Source organism: Callionymus lyra, chromosome 13 (genome assembly GCF_982586985.1).
Source record: "Callionymus lyra chromosome 13, fCalLyr1.hap1.1, whole genome shotgun sequence".
Taxonomy (NCBI): Eukaryota; Metazoa; Chordata; class Actinopteri; order Syngnathiformes; family Callionymidae; genus Callionymus; species Callionymus lyra.
The window spans coordinates 4127087-4143379 of NC_141830.1; the positions used below are offsets into that span (position 1 = coordinate 4127087).

General features: G+C 34.5%; 2 protein-coding genes across 3 annotated transcripts in view; both read left to right on the top strand.

Annotated features, from left to right (window-relative positions):
• Positions 1-9693, top strand: part of gapdhs (glyceraldehyde-3-phosphate dehydrogenase, spermatogenic) — an 11725-nt gene extending 2032 nt beyond the window's left edge. Inside the window, exons 1-11 of one of the 2 annotated variants that reach the window (XM_087806483.1) lie at positions 3314-3336; positions 3395-3452; positions 3564-3660; positions 3865-3971; positions 4899-4989; positions 5069-5187; positions 5258-5339; positions 6697-6848; positions 6968-7130; positions 9051-9148; positions 9214-9693. In XM_087806483.1, coding sequence (XP_087662609.1) covers positions 3424-3452; positions 3564-3660; positions 3865-3971; positions 4899-4989; positions 5069-5187; positions 5258-5339; positions 6697-6848; positions 6968-7130; positions 9051-9148; positions 9214-9283 — 1008 coding nt within the window. In that variant the 5' untranslated portion in view covers positions 3314-3336; positions 3395-3423 and the 3' untranslated portion in view covers positions 9284-9693. Of the gene's footprint in view, positions 1-3313; positions 3337-3394; positions 3453-3563; positions 3661-3864; positions 3972-4898; positions 4990-5068; positions 5188-5257; positions 5340-6696; positions 6849-6967; positions 7131-9050; positions 9149-9213 lie in introns of those variants that run through there. The other variant, XM_087806482.1, reaches the window with a different exon arrangement.
• A 3188-nt stretch (positions 9694-12881) lies between these two features.
• Positions 12882-15842, top strand: LOC148067001 (putative C-type lectin domain family 20 member A). Its single transcript, XM_087806347.1, has 3 exons — positions 12882-13156; positions 14060-14654; positions 15609-15842. Exons 1-3 carry the CDS (start codon positions 12882-12884, stop codon positions 15840-15842), a joined length of 1104 nt encoding a protein of 367 aa, XP_087662473.1.
• The last annotated feature ends 451 nt before the right edge of the window (positions 15843-16293 follow it).

Sequence of the window (16293 nt, forward strand, 5' to 3'; positions counted from 1 at the left end):
CAGTACTTGACTCTGGTGTTGTGATAGTGTAGTAACAAGTATATATGTGTAGTATTGTCCAGTACTTGACTCTGGTGTTGTGATAGTGTAGTAACAAGTATACATGTGTAGTATTGTCCAGTACTTGACTCTGGTGTTGTGATAGTGTAGTAACAAATAAATATGTGTAGTATTGTTGAGTACTTGACTCTGGTGTTGTGATACTGTAGTAACAAGTATATATGTGTAGTATTGTTGAGTGTTTGACTCTGGTGTTTTGATAGTGTAGTATCAAGGATATATGTGTAGTATTGTTGAATACTTGACTCTGGTGTTGTGATAGTGTAGTAACAAGTATATATGTGTAGTATTATTATTTACAGACCACATGACTCTCGACGAAGTCGTAACTGCTTTCATTTGTTGCAAAATATGTCCAAACGTCAGCTGCTGTATCCTCTAATCCTCAGTCATCTACGGCAACAAGCGGGATGTCCTTGTTTCTTTGGCTGCGAAAAGATTGAACTACTATTGCCATCTAGCGGTTGTAAGTTTAAGTGCAACACAAAAATGAACAAACGGTGTGAATCGTTGCATACAAGTAGTGTCTAATACTGATAAAAGTACTGTGGAAAACTCTGAATATTTATATCTACCTTTTGAATGTATATACCGGTGAAATAGTTTCAGTGTACTGCAACATTGAATGTACGTATTCTATACATTATATTACATTATATTAATGTTTTTAGGGTTTTGCATTTTGAATAATTAATTTACATGGAGTGTATTTGATATTTTAGACTTGTTTCCTACTATATATAAAAGTAATATTAGACATATTAGACTAGTTACTTTATCTACTGTCTTTTACTGTTTTTTCACTTGCAACTTAAGGAAAAACCAGACCATTTTAAGTTATAAACAATTTCAAATTATTATTTATATATTATGTTTAATTATTTGATCCAAAAGTCAACGTTGTCTATCCAAAAATAATGGATAATGAGTAGAATGTATCGTCAAAACTGTTCACAGAGAGTTCAACCGATACAACGACCTCACGCTCGATCACATGACCCACTAACTGGTGTCAGGAGGTTGACACTTATGCTCAAAACATCTTCTCCCTCCTGTGTTTGAAATTTGATAGTATTTCTTCCTGGGAGATGAATGAATGTATGATTCATGAAGCCACAGCTCGCCAAAAAAAGAGTCAAAAGCTGAGCAGGAGACAATGAATGACTCAGCAAGTCTGTAAAAAACAGGATGTAACAGCTCCAGGATAGAAAGGACTTGTGTCACCATTTAAATCATTTGTTGCTGATTTGAGGTAAAATAGTAAAATGTGAAACATTAGATACTATCAATCCAGTCTGGCTTTATTCTAGAGAATAACAAAACCTTCTTTCAGATAATATTTGACTAGTGTTTTTCCGTGAATATAGATTTATTTTTTAATAATAATCCAATTGTTTGTCGTCGGCTCCTTTAAGTCAAATGACTGAATGTACTGATTCCCTTAAGAGGACATCGCACCAGGAAACATGCCTCCATGTGATCCTCTGGAATCTTTCCAACCAGGCCTTTGCAGTGGAAAAACACTGTTTAGAAAAGTGGGCGTGTCAGCAGGAGGGTTTGAAAAGGTGTCTTTATATTCACTTCTGGGATTATTTCAAGTACGGTCGCAGAATATGAACAACAGCAGGAGGAAAATGTTTGTTTCTGAGAAGGAATTCTTGGTAATATTTAAAAGTAAAATGGAATAAAACACCACAACTATAGACCCTATGACCTGCTCTATCCTCTCCTCGGCTCAGAGGACATTCAAGCCCGTCCATGAGCCCCCCACCGGCGCCGGCTTGTGTAAACTGGGTCGGGGCTCAGAGGCACCGCGGGCCTAATGGGTCGGACCAGACAATTGAAGGGAAAGAATGAATGTGGAACAGACTCGGAATTTTAATGATCTGGTGGACTGATAGTGATAAAAAAAACGTTTCTGAAAACATTACACGAAAGACACACCACACACAATTTGACCAAGTTTATTAAGGTTAATTTAATGTAGCTTAAATGTATCTGAGTTATACCAAAAACTACTTAAATATGTAGTTCCTACTCCACAGGATGTTTGCAGAACAATATTCCATCTCCATGTTTGTAGAGTCAATATTAAACTATTGGCACATTGACAGTTTTTATCATTATTCTACTTGTGTTGTTAGCACTTATCAATAGATACAACTTGGTAATTCGGGCTCAAACAACACAAGAACAAACTAAACATGAAAGATTATTTTATAAAATATATTTTAATATTCATAACGTTGTTGTTCAAAGTCCTCAAACATAACTGGAGATAGTTTTAAGAACAACATGATGCAATGCAGTTCCATAGTATAGGAACCATTTGTAATTTCTATCCCATAACTAGTTTGAATAAAAGCTATATTAATGATTTAATTGATGTGAAAAAACACAAAAAAGCTCGTACAGAAAGTGTTCTACAACCATCAGAAATGTCTTGAGCTTCAAAGTAGTTTTCAATTTATAGTTATATGAACATTTTTCCTAAGATCTTGGTCACATTTCTCAAGTGCTTCGAGAGTGACTAGTGCAGGAACAGATGCTCACACACAGCAGATAAGAAGATTACAGCGGCCTACAAATTACAGACGACCCGCTTTTCAAGGTCGATTCAGAATACTTGCCTCTACCTGAGACACGCCCGCATATGCTGCGACTCGGGTTACAAGTCAGGTTACAATTAGAAATTAATGTTGCTATTCAAGTGTTCAAGCTAACTAGCTAGCAGCAGTTTTTCATATTAACAGTATAATAATGATAATCGTCTCTAATTACCTTGAAAACCGTCAACGCTTCGACTGTAGGCGCTTGTGTTTCCTTGTAGACTTTGATGGTACGTGAAACAAAGACTACATTCAGATGATCGGTGGAGGAGTAAACGGCATGTCAGGACCTCCGGAGGCACCGTTTTGGAAACAAACGATAGTTGAAAGCGGATCCTTTGACACTGTGTGACCAAGTTTATTTTTTGTGATACACATTATTGTTTTCTCGCCCAAGTAAGAACCAGACTGAGCAATATTTCTCAGCTGTAACATTGACAACAAAGACTTGAGTTGAAAGAGAGTCACTGGCAGAATGATTAGGTAACACAGGAAAAGGGAGGAGGCGAGAGAGGAAGAAACCTCCAGACAAGTTTGTGCCTCTCTCTCATAAATGCCAGGCTATTGTTTGCTAAACAAGTCGCAGCACGAGGTCACGCCTCACTTCTGTTTTCGACACACGTTCATCTGGACACGTACACAGCGCCGACATCGATTTTAGCTGCAGGTAGAATGTGTTGGTTTATAAAATATAATATAATACAACATGTTTTTTCACTCTGCAGGTAACTCAACGTCAACTCAACTAGCAATCATGTCAGACCTCTGCGTTGGAATCAATGGGTGAGTCACTAACTTCTACTTGTAGTAATACATGTGTATTTTAGTTAATTGACCCTTTTGATTGTGTTTCTCAAATCAACTTCATGACAAAAAAAATCTCTGTCTTTACAGATTTGGTCGCATCGGGCGACTGGTGTTGAGGGCTTGCCTTCAGAAAGGCATCAAGGTCGTGGCCATCAACGATCCTTTCATTGCCGTGGATTACATGGTCAGTATTTCACCGTAAAGACTCTTTTTTTAAACCATTTTAAAATCGACTCAAAAGTACATTTTTGTGAATGAGCTTCAGTGCTTTTCGTAAACAGGCTTGTGAATTGAACACAAGCTGACATTTGCTAACATTTATGTTCAAGTTTCAAGTTTTCGATCCCGTAGAAAAGCCAGCGTTCTGATACGTTTTCCTCCTCATCAGGTCTACATGTTCAAGTACGACTCCACACACGGACGCTACAAGGGAGAAGTTTCTCATCAAGACGGGAAGTTGATCGTTGACGGCCAGGAAATCTCTGTGTTCCAATGGTAAGTGTCTGAATGTTCTTTTAGCTTCACTAGATTTTGACTGAAAAAAACACTTTAAACACAGTATTTCTCAATTAGCTTCTTTCAATGAGGTGTTCGGGGAAGTAAGTCGACCTTTACGTCAAAGTGTCGAATCTCTGTCACGTGTAAAATGTCATGATATGGAAGTTTATTAGTGCATTGTATTTTTTTAAACTCTTTAAAATGTTTAACCCCGTAACCTTTTAAATGTAATAGAAGGTACTATATTTTTATATTTAATTTCAAGAGGCTACTAATGAAAAAATCCCAAAGGAGATCTCAAAAAGGGATCAATAAAGTGAATAATTTCAAAAGTATTCACAGTTTTGTATTAAATTGTTTAAAAGAACATCTTAAAATGTTTAAAATAATAATAATTTAATAATAGATGGATGGATGGATTGAATCGTTTTATTATTATATATAAAACTATTATCATTATTATTTATGATTATTATTAAATGTAAAGACTCAACAAGATAAAGAAGAAAAGTCTTAATTTATATCTCAAATAAAACTCACATTATTGTCTCTGTGTTAACTTGACCTCATAAGTATATATTTTATTGAGTATTGTTTTGATAGTTTAAGCACTTTGTGACCCTGGTCTGGAAAAGCTCTATAAATATAAATTAATTACTCACATAGATGGATGGATGGATAGACTTTATTGATCCCTCTGGAGATCTTATTTGGGATATTGTTTACTAATAAATTGCTTGAAAAACCAACAACATATCAATAAATTAATTAAAAGTTTCGACAATTCAATATTCTGATATACTTCCATAGTCGGCTGAGTTTTGATAGTCCAGGGTAAAGTTGCGCTCCTCGATCCAAACAGTTGTTCAGTGAAGGTAAACCTTGGTTTGTGTTGGATGTGTGACTAAAACCTTGTGTCCCCAGCATGAAGCCTGCTGAGATCCCCTGGGGTAAGAGCGGCGCCCAGTACGTGGTGGAGTCCACCGGCATCTTCTTGAACCTGGAGAAGGCCAACGTATGCATTTAAAAAACGGTTTAGTTGGATCAAATATCAAAGTGTCGCTCATGTTTCTCTCTCGGTTCCTCACCATCAGTTCCACATCCAAGGCGGCGCCAAGCGTGTGATCGTGTCCGCACCGTCCCCCGACGCCCCCATGTTCGTCATGGGCGTGAACGAGGACAAGTACGATCCTTCCTCCATGACAATCGTCAGGTGAGACCCGGACACGTTCCACGGCGTGAGGTTCTGACGCTTCAACAATCGTGTGACTCTCTCTTCGTAGCAACGCCTCCTGCACCACCAACTGCCTGGCGCCGCTGGCCAAGGTCATCCAGGACAACTTTGGAATCGAGGAGGCGCTCATGGTGAGTTCTAGGAACAAAAGTTAGATTTATACAGTTTGACTCAACCTTTATTGTCTTAATTCTAACGGTTTGGGATCATTTTAGTTCCTCATTATATGTAAGATCGTTATGTGCCGTCGTTGAAAAACGTTTTTCTTATTGAATAATTTCTATAGTAAACAGTTTAATTTATTTTTATTGACTGAATGACTGAATTATTTTTTAATCCGTAGCCTTTTTAATTCACTTTAAAAATGTTGGTGTAATAGTGTCACATGATTGGCTGAAGGTTCCATCAAGTAGCTCGGTGCTCTGTTGGTAATGTCTGGTGACACTGTATTACCAACTTTTTTTTATTGAATTTAAAACAATTTAAATAGAAAATATTGAATTCATAAAATGTAATTTTGAGATATTGCAATTAGATGATCAAACTCTATATGAAGAAATGTCATAAAATGTTTTAAAAACATTTAATTGATCGAATTTAATTACTACATGAAAACATATTACCGTATTTTCCGGACTATAAGTGGCTCCGGAGCACAAGTATCTCCAGCCATAAAATGCATAATAAAGAAGTAAAAACATATATAAGTCGCACTGGAGTATAAGTCGCATTTATGGGGGAAATTTATTTGATAAAATCCAACACCAAGAACAGACATGTGATCTTGAAAGACAATTTAAAATAAAACTAGAGGCAACAACAGAATAATTACGTTACATGAAGTGAGAACCTGGTATGTTAACATAACATATGAAGAGTTATTCAGAGAACTATAGCATAAATAACTAACAAGTTTACCAAACCATCCGTGTAACTCCAAATAACTCTTCATCCTCGTGTCACTTTTAAACAACTAACTAACTCCGGAGGTAGAAGATGCTTCCTCTTCTACGTGGAAATTATCCACACAGGCCTAGAGCGCCCTCTTGTGGTTTAGTGTGAAAATAACATGTGAAATGATATACCGCTAATAATGTGTTAATAATTTCACACATAAGTCGTTCCAGAGTATAAGTCGCGGACAAACTATGAAAAAAACGGCGACTTAAAGTCCGGAAAATACGGTACATTTTTTTATATAAAAAGTGTGTATTTTAATAATTTTATAAAAACAAATTCAACCTTTCAATATGTAAACCTTGTAAATTATTTTTAATTAAAAAAAGCCTGAAAACATCAAAATTCCACTAAGAAAAAATCTAATTGTTGAACAATATAAAGGTTTAAACTCAATCATTTAATGATACGACGACACTGATATTCTTCCATAACATTAGGAGGTCAATGCGTCGTGAGGTTTTTTTTTTCAAGCGATGAAAATGTGCTTCAAACCGACATGAAGGTTAAAGAAAGTGACCTTGTGTGCAGACGACAGTTCACGCCTACACAGCCACTCAGAAGACGGTGGACGGACCGAGCGGCAAGGCCTGGCGTGACGGTCGTGGCGCCCATGCCAACATCATCCCAGCCTCCACCGGCGCTGCCAAGGCCGTGGGCAAGGTTATCCCGGAGCTCAACGGGTGGGTGTGGCTCGTGAGGGTCGTGAGGGTCGTGAGGGTCGTGAGGGTCGTGAGGGTCGTGACCTCCAGACCAGCTGCAGGAGGAAGAATCATGGATCTGATGTTCGATGTGCTTCTAGGAAACTGACCGGCATGGCCTTCAGAGTGCCCACGGCTGATGTGTCTGTCGTGGATCTGACCTGCCGTCTGTCAAAGCCGGCTTCTTACGCCGCCATCAAGGACGCCGTGAGGAAGGCTGCTGAAGGACCCATGAAGGGCATTCTGGGATACACCGAGGACCAGGTGATGAAGCACGGACGTCCATCACTAATATTATATAAATGGTCGTAAAGAACTACAGATTCAATCAGTTTGATTCATTATAGGGCGGAATGAAAAGTGAAAAGATCTTATTGTGATATTAAGTTTATATGATTATATTACAATAATACTAGTTATTACTCAACGAGGCTACCTAGTATCACTCTCCGCGAAGCTTCGTAGTATTACTTTGCAGAGCTTGGTAGTATTGCTCCACAAATCTTTGTAATATTACTCTCTGAAGCTGCGTAATATTACTCTGTGAACCTTCACAGTAAACCAAGGCTTATTAAGTTTATTACGTATTACTCCGGGAGGCTTTGTGGTAATACTCCCCCAGACTTTGAAGAATTACTCTGTGAAACCTTGGTAGTATAACCCTACGAGGCTGTGTAGTATAACTCCGCAAGGCTTTGTAATATTACTCTGCAAAGCTTCGTTGTATTACTACGTATCATTAAAAATGCACATAATGCATAATCCTGTGCATTGAAAAATAGTTTAACAATAAGAGTGAAGCAGGTGTTGAAGAAAAAAAAAACACACACACAAATTAAACCTGTCAAAGAAAGTTGGTAAATAATCTAATTCCTAGAAGCACAATAACAAATAATCTAATGCTCTAATAGTCTAATGCTCTGATAATCTAATGCTCTGATAATCTAATGCTCTGATAATCTAATGCTCTAATAATCTAATGCTCTAATAATCTAATGCTCTGATAATCTAATGCTCTGATAATCTAATACTCTGATAATCTAATGCTCTGATAATCTAATGCTCTGATAATCTAATGCTCTGATAATCTAATGCTCTAATAATCTAATGCTCTAATAATCTAATGCTCTAATAGTCTAATGCTCTGATAATCTAATGCTCTGATAATCTAATGCTCTGATAATCTAATGCTCTGATAATCTAATGCTCTGATAATCTAATGCTCTGATAATCTAATGCTCTAATAATCTAATGCTCTGATAATCTAATGCTCTGATAATCTAATGCTCTAATAATCTAATGCTCTGATAATCTAATGCTCTAATAATCTAATGCTCTAATAGTCTAATGCTCTGATAATCTAATGCTCTGATAATCTAATGTTCTAATAATCTAATGCTCTGATAATCTAATGCTCTGATAATCTAATGCTCTAATAATCTAATGCTCTAATAATCTAATGCTCTGATAATCTAATGCTCTGATAATCTAATGCTCTGATAATCTAATGCTCTAATAATCTAATGCTCTAATAATCTAATGCTCTGATAATCTAATGCTCTAATAATCTAATGCTCTAATAATCTAATGCTCTGATAATCTAATGTTCTAATAATCGAATGCTCTAATAATCTAATGCTCTGATAATCTAATGCTCTGATAATCTAATGCTCTAATAATCTAATGCTCTGATAATCTAATGCTCTAATAATCTAATGCTCTAATAGTCTAATGCTCTGATAATCTAATGCTCTGATAATCTAATGTTCTAATAATCTAATGCTCTAATAATCTAATGCTCTAATAATCTAATGCTCTGATAATCTAATGCTCTGATAATCTAATGCTCTAATAATCTAATGCTCTAATAGTCTAATGCTCTGATAATCTAATGCTCTGATAATCTAATGTTCTAATAATCTAATGCTCTGATAATCTAATGCTCTGATAATCTAATGCTCTAATAATCTAATGCTCTAATAATCTAATGCTCTGATAATCTAATGCTCTGATAATCTAATGCTCTAATAATCTAATGCTCTGATAATCTAATGCTCTGATAATCTAATGCTCTAATAATCTAATGCTCTAATAATCTAATGCTCTGATAATCTAATGTTCTAATAATCGAATGCTCTAATAATCTAATGCTCTGATAATCTAATGATCAACGTTGTGGTGCAGGTGGTCTCCTCTGACTTCATCAGTGACACTCACTCCTCCTACTTCGATGCCGGTGCAGGCATTTCCCTCAACGACAACTTCGTGAAACTCATTTCCTGGTGAGTCCTAAACACAAACAATCATCACTTCCTGTTCGACGCTGACTCTGGTTCTCCGGCTGCAGGTACGACAACGAGTTCGGCTACAGCCACCGTGTTGCCGACCTGATGCTCTACATGCACTCCAAGGAGTAGAGGCTTCCTGTCCAGACAGGAAGTTAGAAAAGGGACCATCCTTCTCACCCCTTTGTGTTCTCTCTCCCCCACATGAGTCCCTCGTCGTGGAAGGTCGCGACCCTTAGCACGGCTACATCCTAGTAGGCAGCAGCAACAGTGTTGGAGTGTTCTGAGCTTATCTGTCTTTCTTCAGTTGAGACGTTCGGTCGGTGATAGTGTTCGTGTCTGTGTGCCCCCCCCCTCCCTGTACTCCCCCCTTTACACCCCCTTTACTCACCCCTCACCTCCCGCCGCCACTCTAGATGTGTGTCTTGGCTCAGCACGATAAAAACTGCTGTTTCGTCTCCATGTCGGTGTTTTTCCTCCTGGTCGACCCGTCCGTGGAGAGACTGTAACTCAATGAGTCCGGAATAAAAGTTTAAACTAAAGTTTCTTTTGTTTCACTTCATTATACATTAACATGTTCGAATATATACAACACATTATGTCTGAAGAAGGAGAATACATTTAATTAAATAAAATACTATTTGTTGTGAGTGAGTCAACTATAGAAGTAGAGTTGCTTCTTTTATAATAAAATCAAAAACTATTTTTCATAAAAGAATATTGAAAAAAAAATGTTAAATAGATATTATAAATATTAAAATAGATTAAATAATTAAAAAACAGTTTAAAACATTTAAAGTTATTATTTTCTTTAATTTAGATTTTCCTCAAATAGCAAAAATTATAAAAAATAAATGAAAAAAAACATGGTCAATAAAAAGTACTTAAATTAAAAAATTTATTTTCAATTAAAAAAAACATTTTATCCATTAATCATATTAAACAGATTCAAATATTTAAAACATGGCTTTAAACCGTTGTTTTTATTCAAACTGTTATGTTTAATTTAATCCATTTTTTCTCGTTGTATTTTTATTTTATCTAAGCTACTTTTTTTTAAATTAAAACATTTTAATTTTATCCTTTATATTTATAAAGACTATTTAAAATGTGTGTTTTTTAATTGAAGCATGTTTTTATTGAATAAATAAGAAAGAAACAAATATTCCTCTATAATCAACCAAAGTAGAAGCGGAAGTGGCTAAAGGGCTTTAGCTATTGGCTGTTAGCTCACAGCGCCACCTGCTGCCAGCTTTTCACAATATCGCGACTGCTTTCCTCAAAATGAAAAAGAGATTTGATTAAATCGTTAAAAGAATCGTTAAAAATGTAAACAGTTGGATTTATATTTGTTTGAGGACACTTTGATTTAATGTTTTCTGTTACCCTTTTCTCATTTTGATCTGAAAACATTGTTTTCAAATGAAATTAAACTGAATTAAATGACACTAAAATGTCATCATTTTTTGACTCTTGAAATACCTGCAACATGTTGAATTAAACTGAAACATTTTTTATTACAAATATATATTATTTAAAGATGCAGCTAATCTTGCTCAACTGCTAACTAGCCAGAAGCTAACTTACATCTTTGGACACAGTTTATCTTTTATGGGTTTAATAGAAATGTATAATCCTGTTATTTAATACAATTACATTAAAAAAAAAAAACAATATACATATAATTGTATTATAATATCCATGAATTGTTTATTTAAAGGCGTCTACAGTTGTAGAAAAGAATGTGATTAAAAAAGATTAAATTCGTAGTATTATTGTGGTAAACAAAGACAACTATACTTAAATAAGATTAAATTCGTAGTATTATTGTGGTAAACAAAGACAACTATACTTAAATAAGATTAAATTCGTAGTATTATTGTGGTAAACAAAGACAACTATACTTAAATAAGATTAGATTCGTAGTATTATTGTGGTAAACAAAGACAACTATACTTAAATAAGATTAAATTCGTAGTATTATTGTGGTAAACAAAGACAACTATACTTAAATAAGATTAAATTCGTAGTATTATTGTGGTAAACAAAGACAACTATACTTAAATAAGATTAAATTCGTAGTATTATTGTGGTAAACAAAGACAACTATACTTAAATAAGATTAAATTCGTAGTATTATTGTGGTAAACAAAGACAACTATACTTAAATAAGATTTCATTCGTAGTAGTATTATGGTAAACAAAGACAACTATACTTAAATAAGATTAAATTCGTAGTATTATTGTGGTAAACAAAGACAACTATACTTAAATAAGATTTCATTCGTAGTAGTATTATGGTAAACAAAGACAACTATACTTAAATAAGATTCAATTCGTAGTATTATTGTGGTAAACAAAGACAACTATACTTAAATAAGATTCAATTCATAGTATTATTGTGGTAAACAAAGACAACTATACTTAAATAAGATTCAATTCGTAGTATTATTGTGGTAAACAAAGACTACTATACTTAAATAAGATTCAATTCATAGTATTATTGTGGTAAACAAAGACAACTATACTTAAATAAGATTCAATTCGTAGTAGTATTATGGTAAACAAAGACAACTATACTTAAATAAGATTCAATTCGTAGTATTATTGTGGTAAACAAAGACAACTATACTTAAATAAGATTCAATTCATAGTATTATTGTGGTAAACAAAGACAACTATACTTAAATAAGATTCAATTCGTAGTATTATTGTGGTAAACAAAGACAACTATACTTAAATAAGATTCAATTCATAGAATTATTGTGGTAAACAAAGACAACTATACTTAAATAAGATTCAATTCGTAGTATTATTGTGGTAAACTAAGACAACTATACTTAAATAAGATTAAATTCGTAGAATTATTGTGGTAAACTAAGACAACTATTGTGGTTAACATTAACTTGATGACTTGGTCTAATGTTTTATTTCCTCTGAACACATTTGATAAACAAACAAACAGATCAACATGAACAGAAACAAAAGACTTGCATTGCAAAACTTAACGTGGACGATGTTCATTTAAATGGACTTTGAATGTCAAGCATTTGAATGACACACGGACTGAAAACAAATGTGTCTCGTGAAGCAAGAAGATCCAACTGTGAGGCTTCGAGTCACTAAGAAGGTCTTTGTCGTTAAATCAGTTTCTATATTTCTTGAAATAAAAATGCATTTAATTCTTCAAAGAGATAAAGCTAGTTATAGTTTCATCACAGTCTGCGTCTATTGCTGCGTCGTTGGGTATCAATAAAGTTATATTTGAAGGTACTCTTTTATACCAGCATTTATTTGTTGAATTAAAACATATTGAAATTTGAGGTTTATTATTATTATTATTATTGGAATTAATTTATCAAATTATATTGTAGAAAATATACATTTGGAAAAAATTGAATAATTTAAAATTAAAGTATTTAAAAAACTTATTAGACAACAAACATATTTTATGTTTAATTCTATTATTCAACAATTACACAAAGTATCAACAATTGAAATATGTTTAATATTCTGGTGACACGTATATGATTCTAGATTTCTCACACGATTTGGAATTGAGACGTTTTAAATTATAATTAAATAAAAAATCACTTCACAAACTATAGAAAACTAAAACACAAGATGCAAAACTTTAATTTGTATAATTGATGAATTATGTAAATCAGCTTTACTCTATAAAACCCTGTGAGCAGAGACTTCAGGTCTGTATTTAAAACCCTCAGCAGTGATGACGGTCTCACTGACGGTGCACCTCCTCGCGGCGGTCACTCTGTGCTCAGGGTCACTGGACGACACCTTGACCTTCTACGTCTACGACAAGACCTTGAGTTGGGACGAGGCCAGACTTCACTGTCAGGAGCATCACGTGGACTTGTTGCCCGTCAGCCTGTGGGAGACGTTCTTGTCCGTCGGATGGAAGTTTGACAACGACACGACTAAAGTCTGGATGGGTTTGTTCAGAGATCCTGACCGGGAAGAAACCTGGAGGTCCACAGATCCAAGGTCAGTTTGATCAAATAGACATCTTTTATTGACAGAAAACACAACACGTTACCTCATATATCTTAAGAACGTGAAACATCAAAATAAAGATTTCAGAAACACAATAAAACATCTGTAAATGCTCTTTTAAACTATATTTATAATTATTGTTGTGTGTGTTTATTGTGGTTGATTTATCTTTTGTTATTTCTCTTCCTGATCTTCTCAGGACTTCTCTTCGTTTATTTTATCCTTAATCTCCCGTTTGTTCTCCCATATATTCTTACCTGAACTCACTAGTGTCTTGAGGTAACTTTGATTTGATTTGAAAATCTCATTTTATTTTTTATTCCTATTTATTATCATTATTATTTTATTTTTGCTTATTTGTATTGTTTTATAATTATTATGTAGATATTATTTATTGTGTTGTCTCAAGGTAACCCGAAGGCATGAAAACAAATGTGTTTGTGTTATCCCTTGTGTTGTCTCTGGGTTAAGGTCAAAGACCTCCCTGGCTTCCATAAATACAACTGCAATGGTGGAGGTAGTTGACCTTTAACCCAGAGACAACACAAGGGATACTACAAACACATTTGTTTTCAGTATAGTGATGTGTTGATGAAGCTTCATAAAACAGAACTTGACCCTGAGATGAACGTGTATCCCGTTCATTTCTTTTTACTCTTGAACACGTCAAGGTGTTTTTAAAAAATGTTTTGAAATGAGTTATCAGTGATTAAAAACTAAGAATTCATAATTGAGTTTATTTTAATATTATTTGGGGGAAATGAAAATGGCCGCTGGTGTTGAAGATGGTCGATACTGTCGGGAAGTAGTTTGACCAGAACAAGTGTAGGTCAGAAGTAGTAATAATATAATAAGTATATATATCATATGTATGACTTTTGAATGTGGTCTCAGGACTGACGAGGGGACGACAGGAGACGACGTCTCTCACAGTCAACACTGGGCCAAGAATGAACCAGTGAAACACTGTGTTGCCGTTTCTGGAAGTAACTTCTACAGCCTTCCATGTTCACGTCCACTGCCGTTCTACTGCTCCTCACAAGACACGGACAAAGTGATATTCATGGACAAGGATAAAGACTGGACTGAAGCTCAGCTCAGCTGTCGAAGCAAGTCTTTAGACCTGGCTTCATACGACCCTCAACACAAGTTCAAGGACAGAGGCTGGATCGGCGTCTACAGGGCCGGAGGAGATCAGTGGAACCGGAACATCAGCTGGAGCGAGAACGAGCCGCTGGTCAGAGACTGTGGATCCTTCGACGCCACAGACAAGAGGTTCTACAGCCTCCGGTGCTCGGAGGTTCTTCCGTTCATCTGCACCGACGACGACCTGCTGCTGGTGAAGAAGAAGAAGACGTGGGAAGAAGCTCTGGACCACTGCAGGAGGCTGGCGTGCGAGGAGTCCTGCTCGTACGAGCTGCTGAGCCTGACCACAGAAGAAGACTTTGACTACGTCAGAGGGAGGATCCAGAGAGCAGACACACCAGAGGCCAGTTCTGCTGATGAAGAAGAACATCTCATGAAGAACATATCAGTGTCATCACCATATTAACACATTTTAAATGTTGGAATTTTTTATCAAAACGATGTTTTAAGCATTGACAAGTTTTAAGGATTGTACATTTAAATATTGTGTATATTGAAACATTTGGTCACATTTTTATTTTTATTTTTTAATAATTAATTATATATTCTAAATTAAATATTGTATTTTACAAATAGACACAAAAAATACATTCTCTAAGTTGAATTTTCTGTAAACTTCTATTTCTATATTGAATGGCTATGAATTAAAAGATATTGAATTAAGAAAATGTATTTATTAATGAATGAAGTAAGAATATTAAACTCTATGTATAAAAAAAGCAATCATTCTGAAAATTAAAAAAACAACAAATTCAAACTTTCAACGTGTTTAATTTAAAAGTTAAATCCATACAAAAAAAAACCCAAAGCATTTATATTAAAAAGGTTTCAACATAATTAGAGTTCTTATTCCAATAATTAAAAAATCTAGTAGCTCGGTGCTCTGTTAGTAATGTCTGGTGACAGTATTTTACTAACATTTTGTATTAATTTATTAATATTAAATGGATACAAATTATAAAATATTGACTAAAAATGCATTTTTCAATTATTTGAATAAGAATATCAAACTCGATATTCTATTATTAAAAAATAAGAAATTCAACCTTTCACCATGAATCCATTTTTTTAATAAAACCAAATTAAAAGTTTCAATATAGAAATTGTTTAAAATATAATAATAATAATTAAAAATTCAAATATTAAATCCAATATTCTGATAGCACTGATATACTTCAATACAGTTGTATCTTTGCAATTATCATAGTTATTTATATTTAGATGTCAAAAAAAATGATTGATGGTTAAATAAAATGGTGACATAAGACAATTATAATCTTTATCTTCTGCTTGGCAGGTTTTCGTGAGTCTGCGCTTCCTGGCTGGGAGGTGGTGGTGGATGAACGGAGTGATGGAGGCCACACAGCAGCTCCCACAGTGTCCGACCCCGGGTCGAGAGTGTGGCATCGTATCGAAGGACCACAAGTCCAGCTGGTTGACGGGAAACTGTGCGGAGAAAAGAAACTTTGTTTGCCTCAAAGGAAAAGAAATGACCAATATGAGCAATATTAAAGATACTTTTAACTCATAAGAATTGTCCACTAAACATATTGATTTGTAGAACCTCTTAGTCTTATTGGTTTTTTTTCTCCTTAAAAGTTGAAATATTAGTTTGTATAATTTTAAAATGTTCATGTGAAGTCTTCTGATATTGCATTTACCATGTTCGCTTTATTGCTTTACAATATATAAATATGCATTTTAAATATTTATCGTTTACACTTGAAAATAAGAGTTATAGTTTGTGGTTTAAAGTTTTTGTTGAAAATAATATTATTAAACCCCATTTTTCTCTCAAAGTTGTTTTTCCCATTTAGTTTAAAATAAAACGTGCTTGTGATTAAATGTTCTTGCAGTTGGTGCTTTTTTTTAATCAATAATTAGTTCTGGTAGTTATTCAAAAGATGATATCAAATTAAATGATAAAGATTGTAAAAATTTAAATCAAAATCGGAGAATCACCGGAGAATCAGCGGAACCTT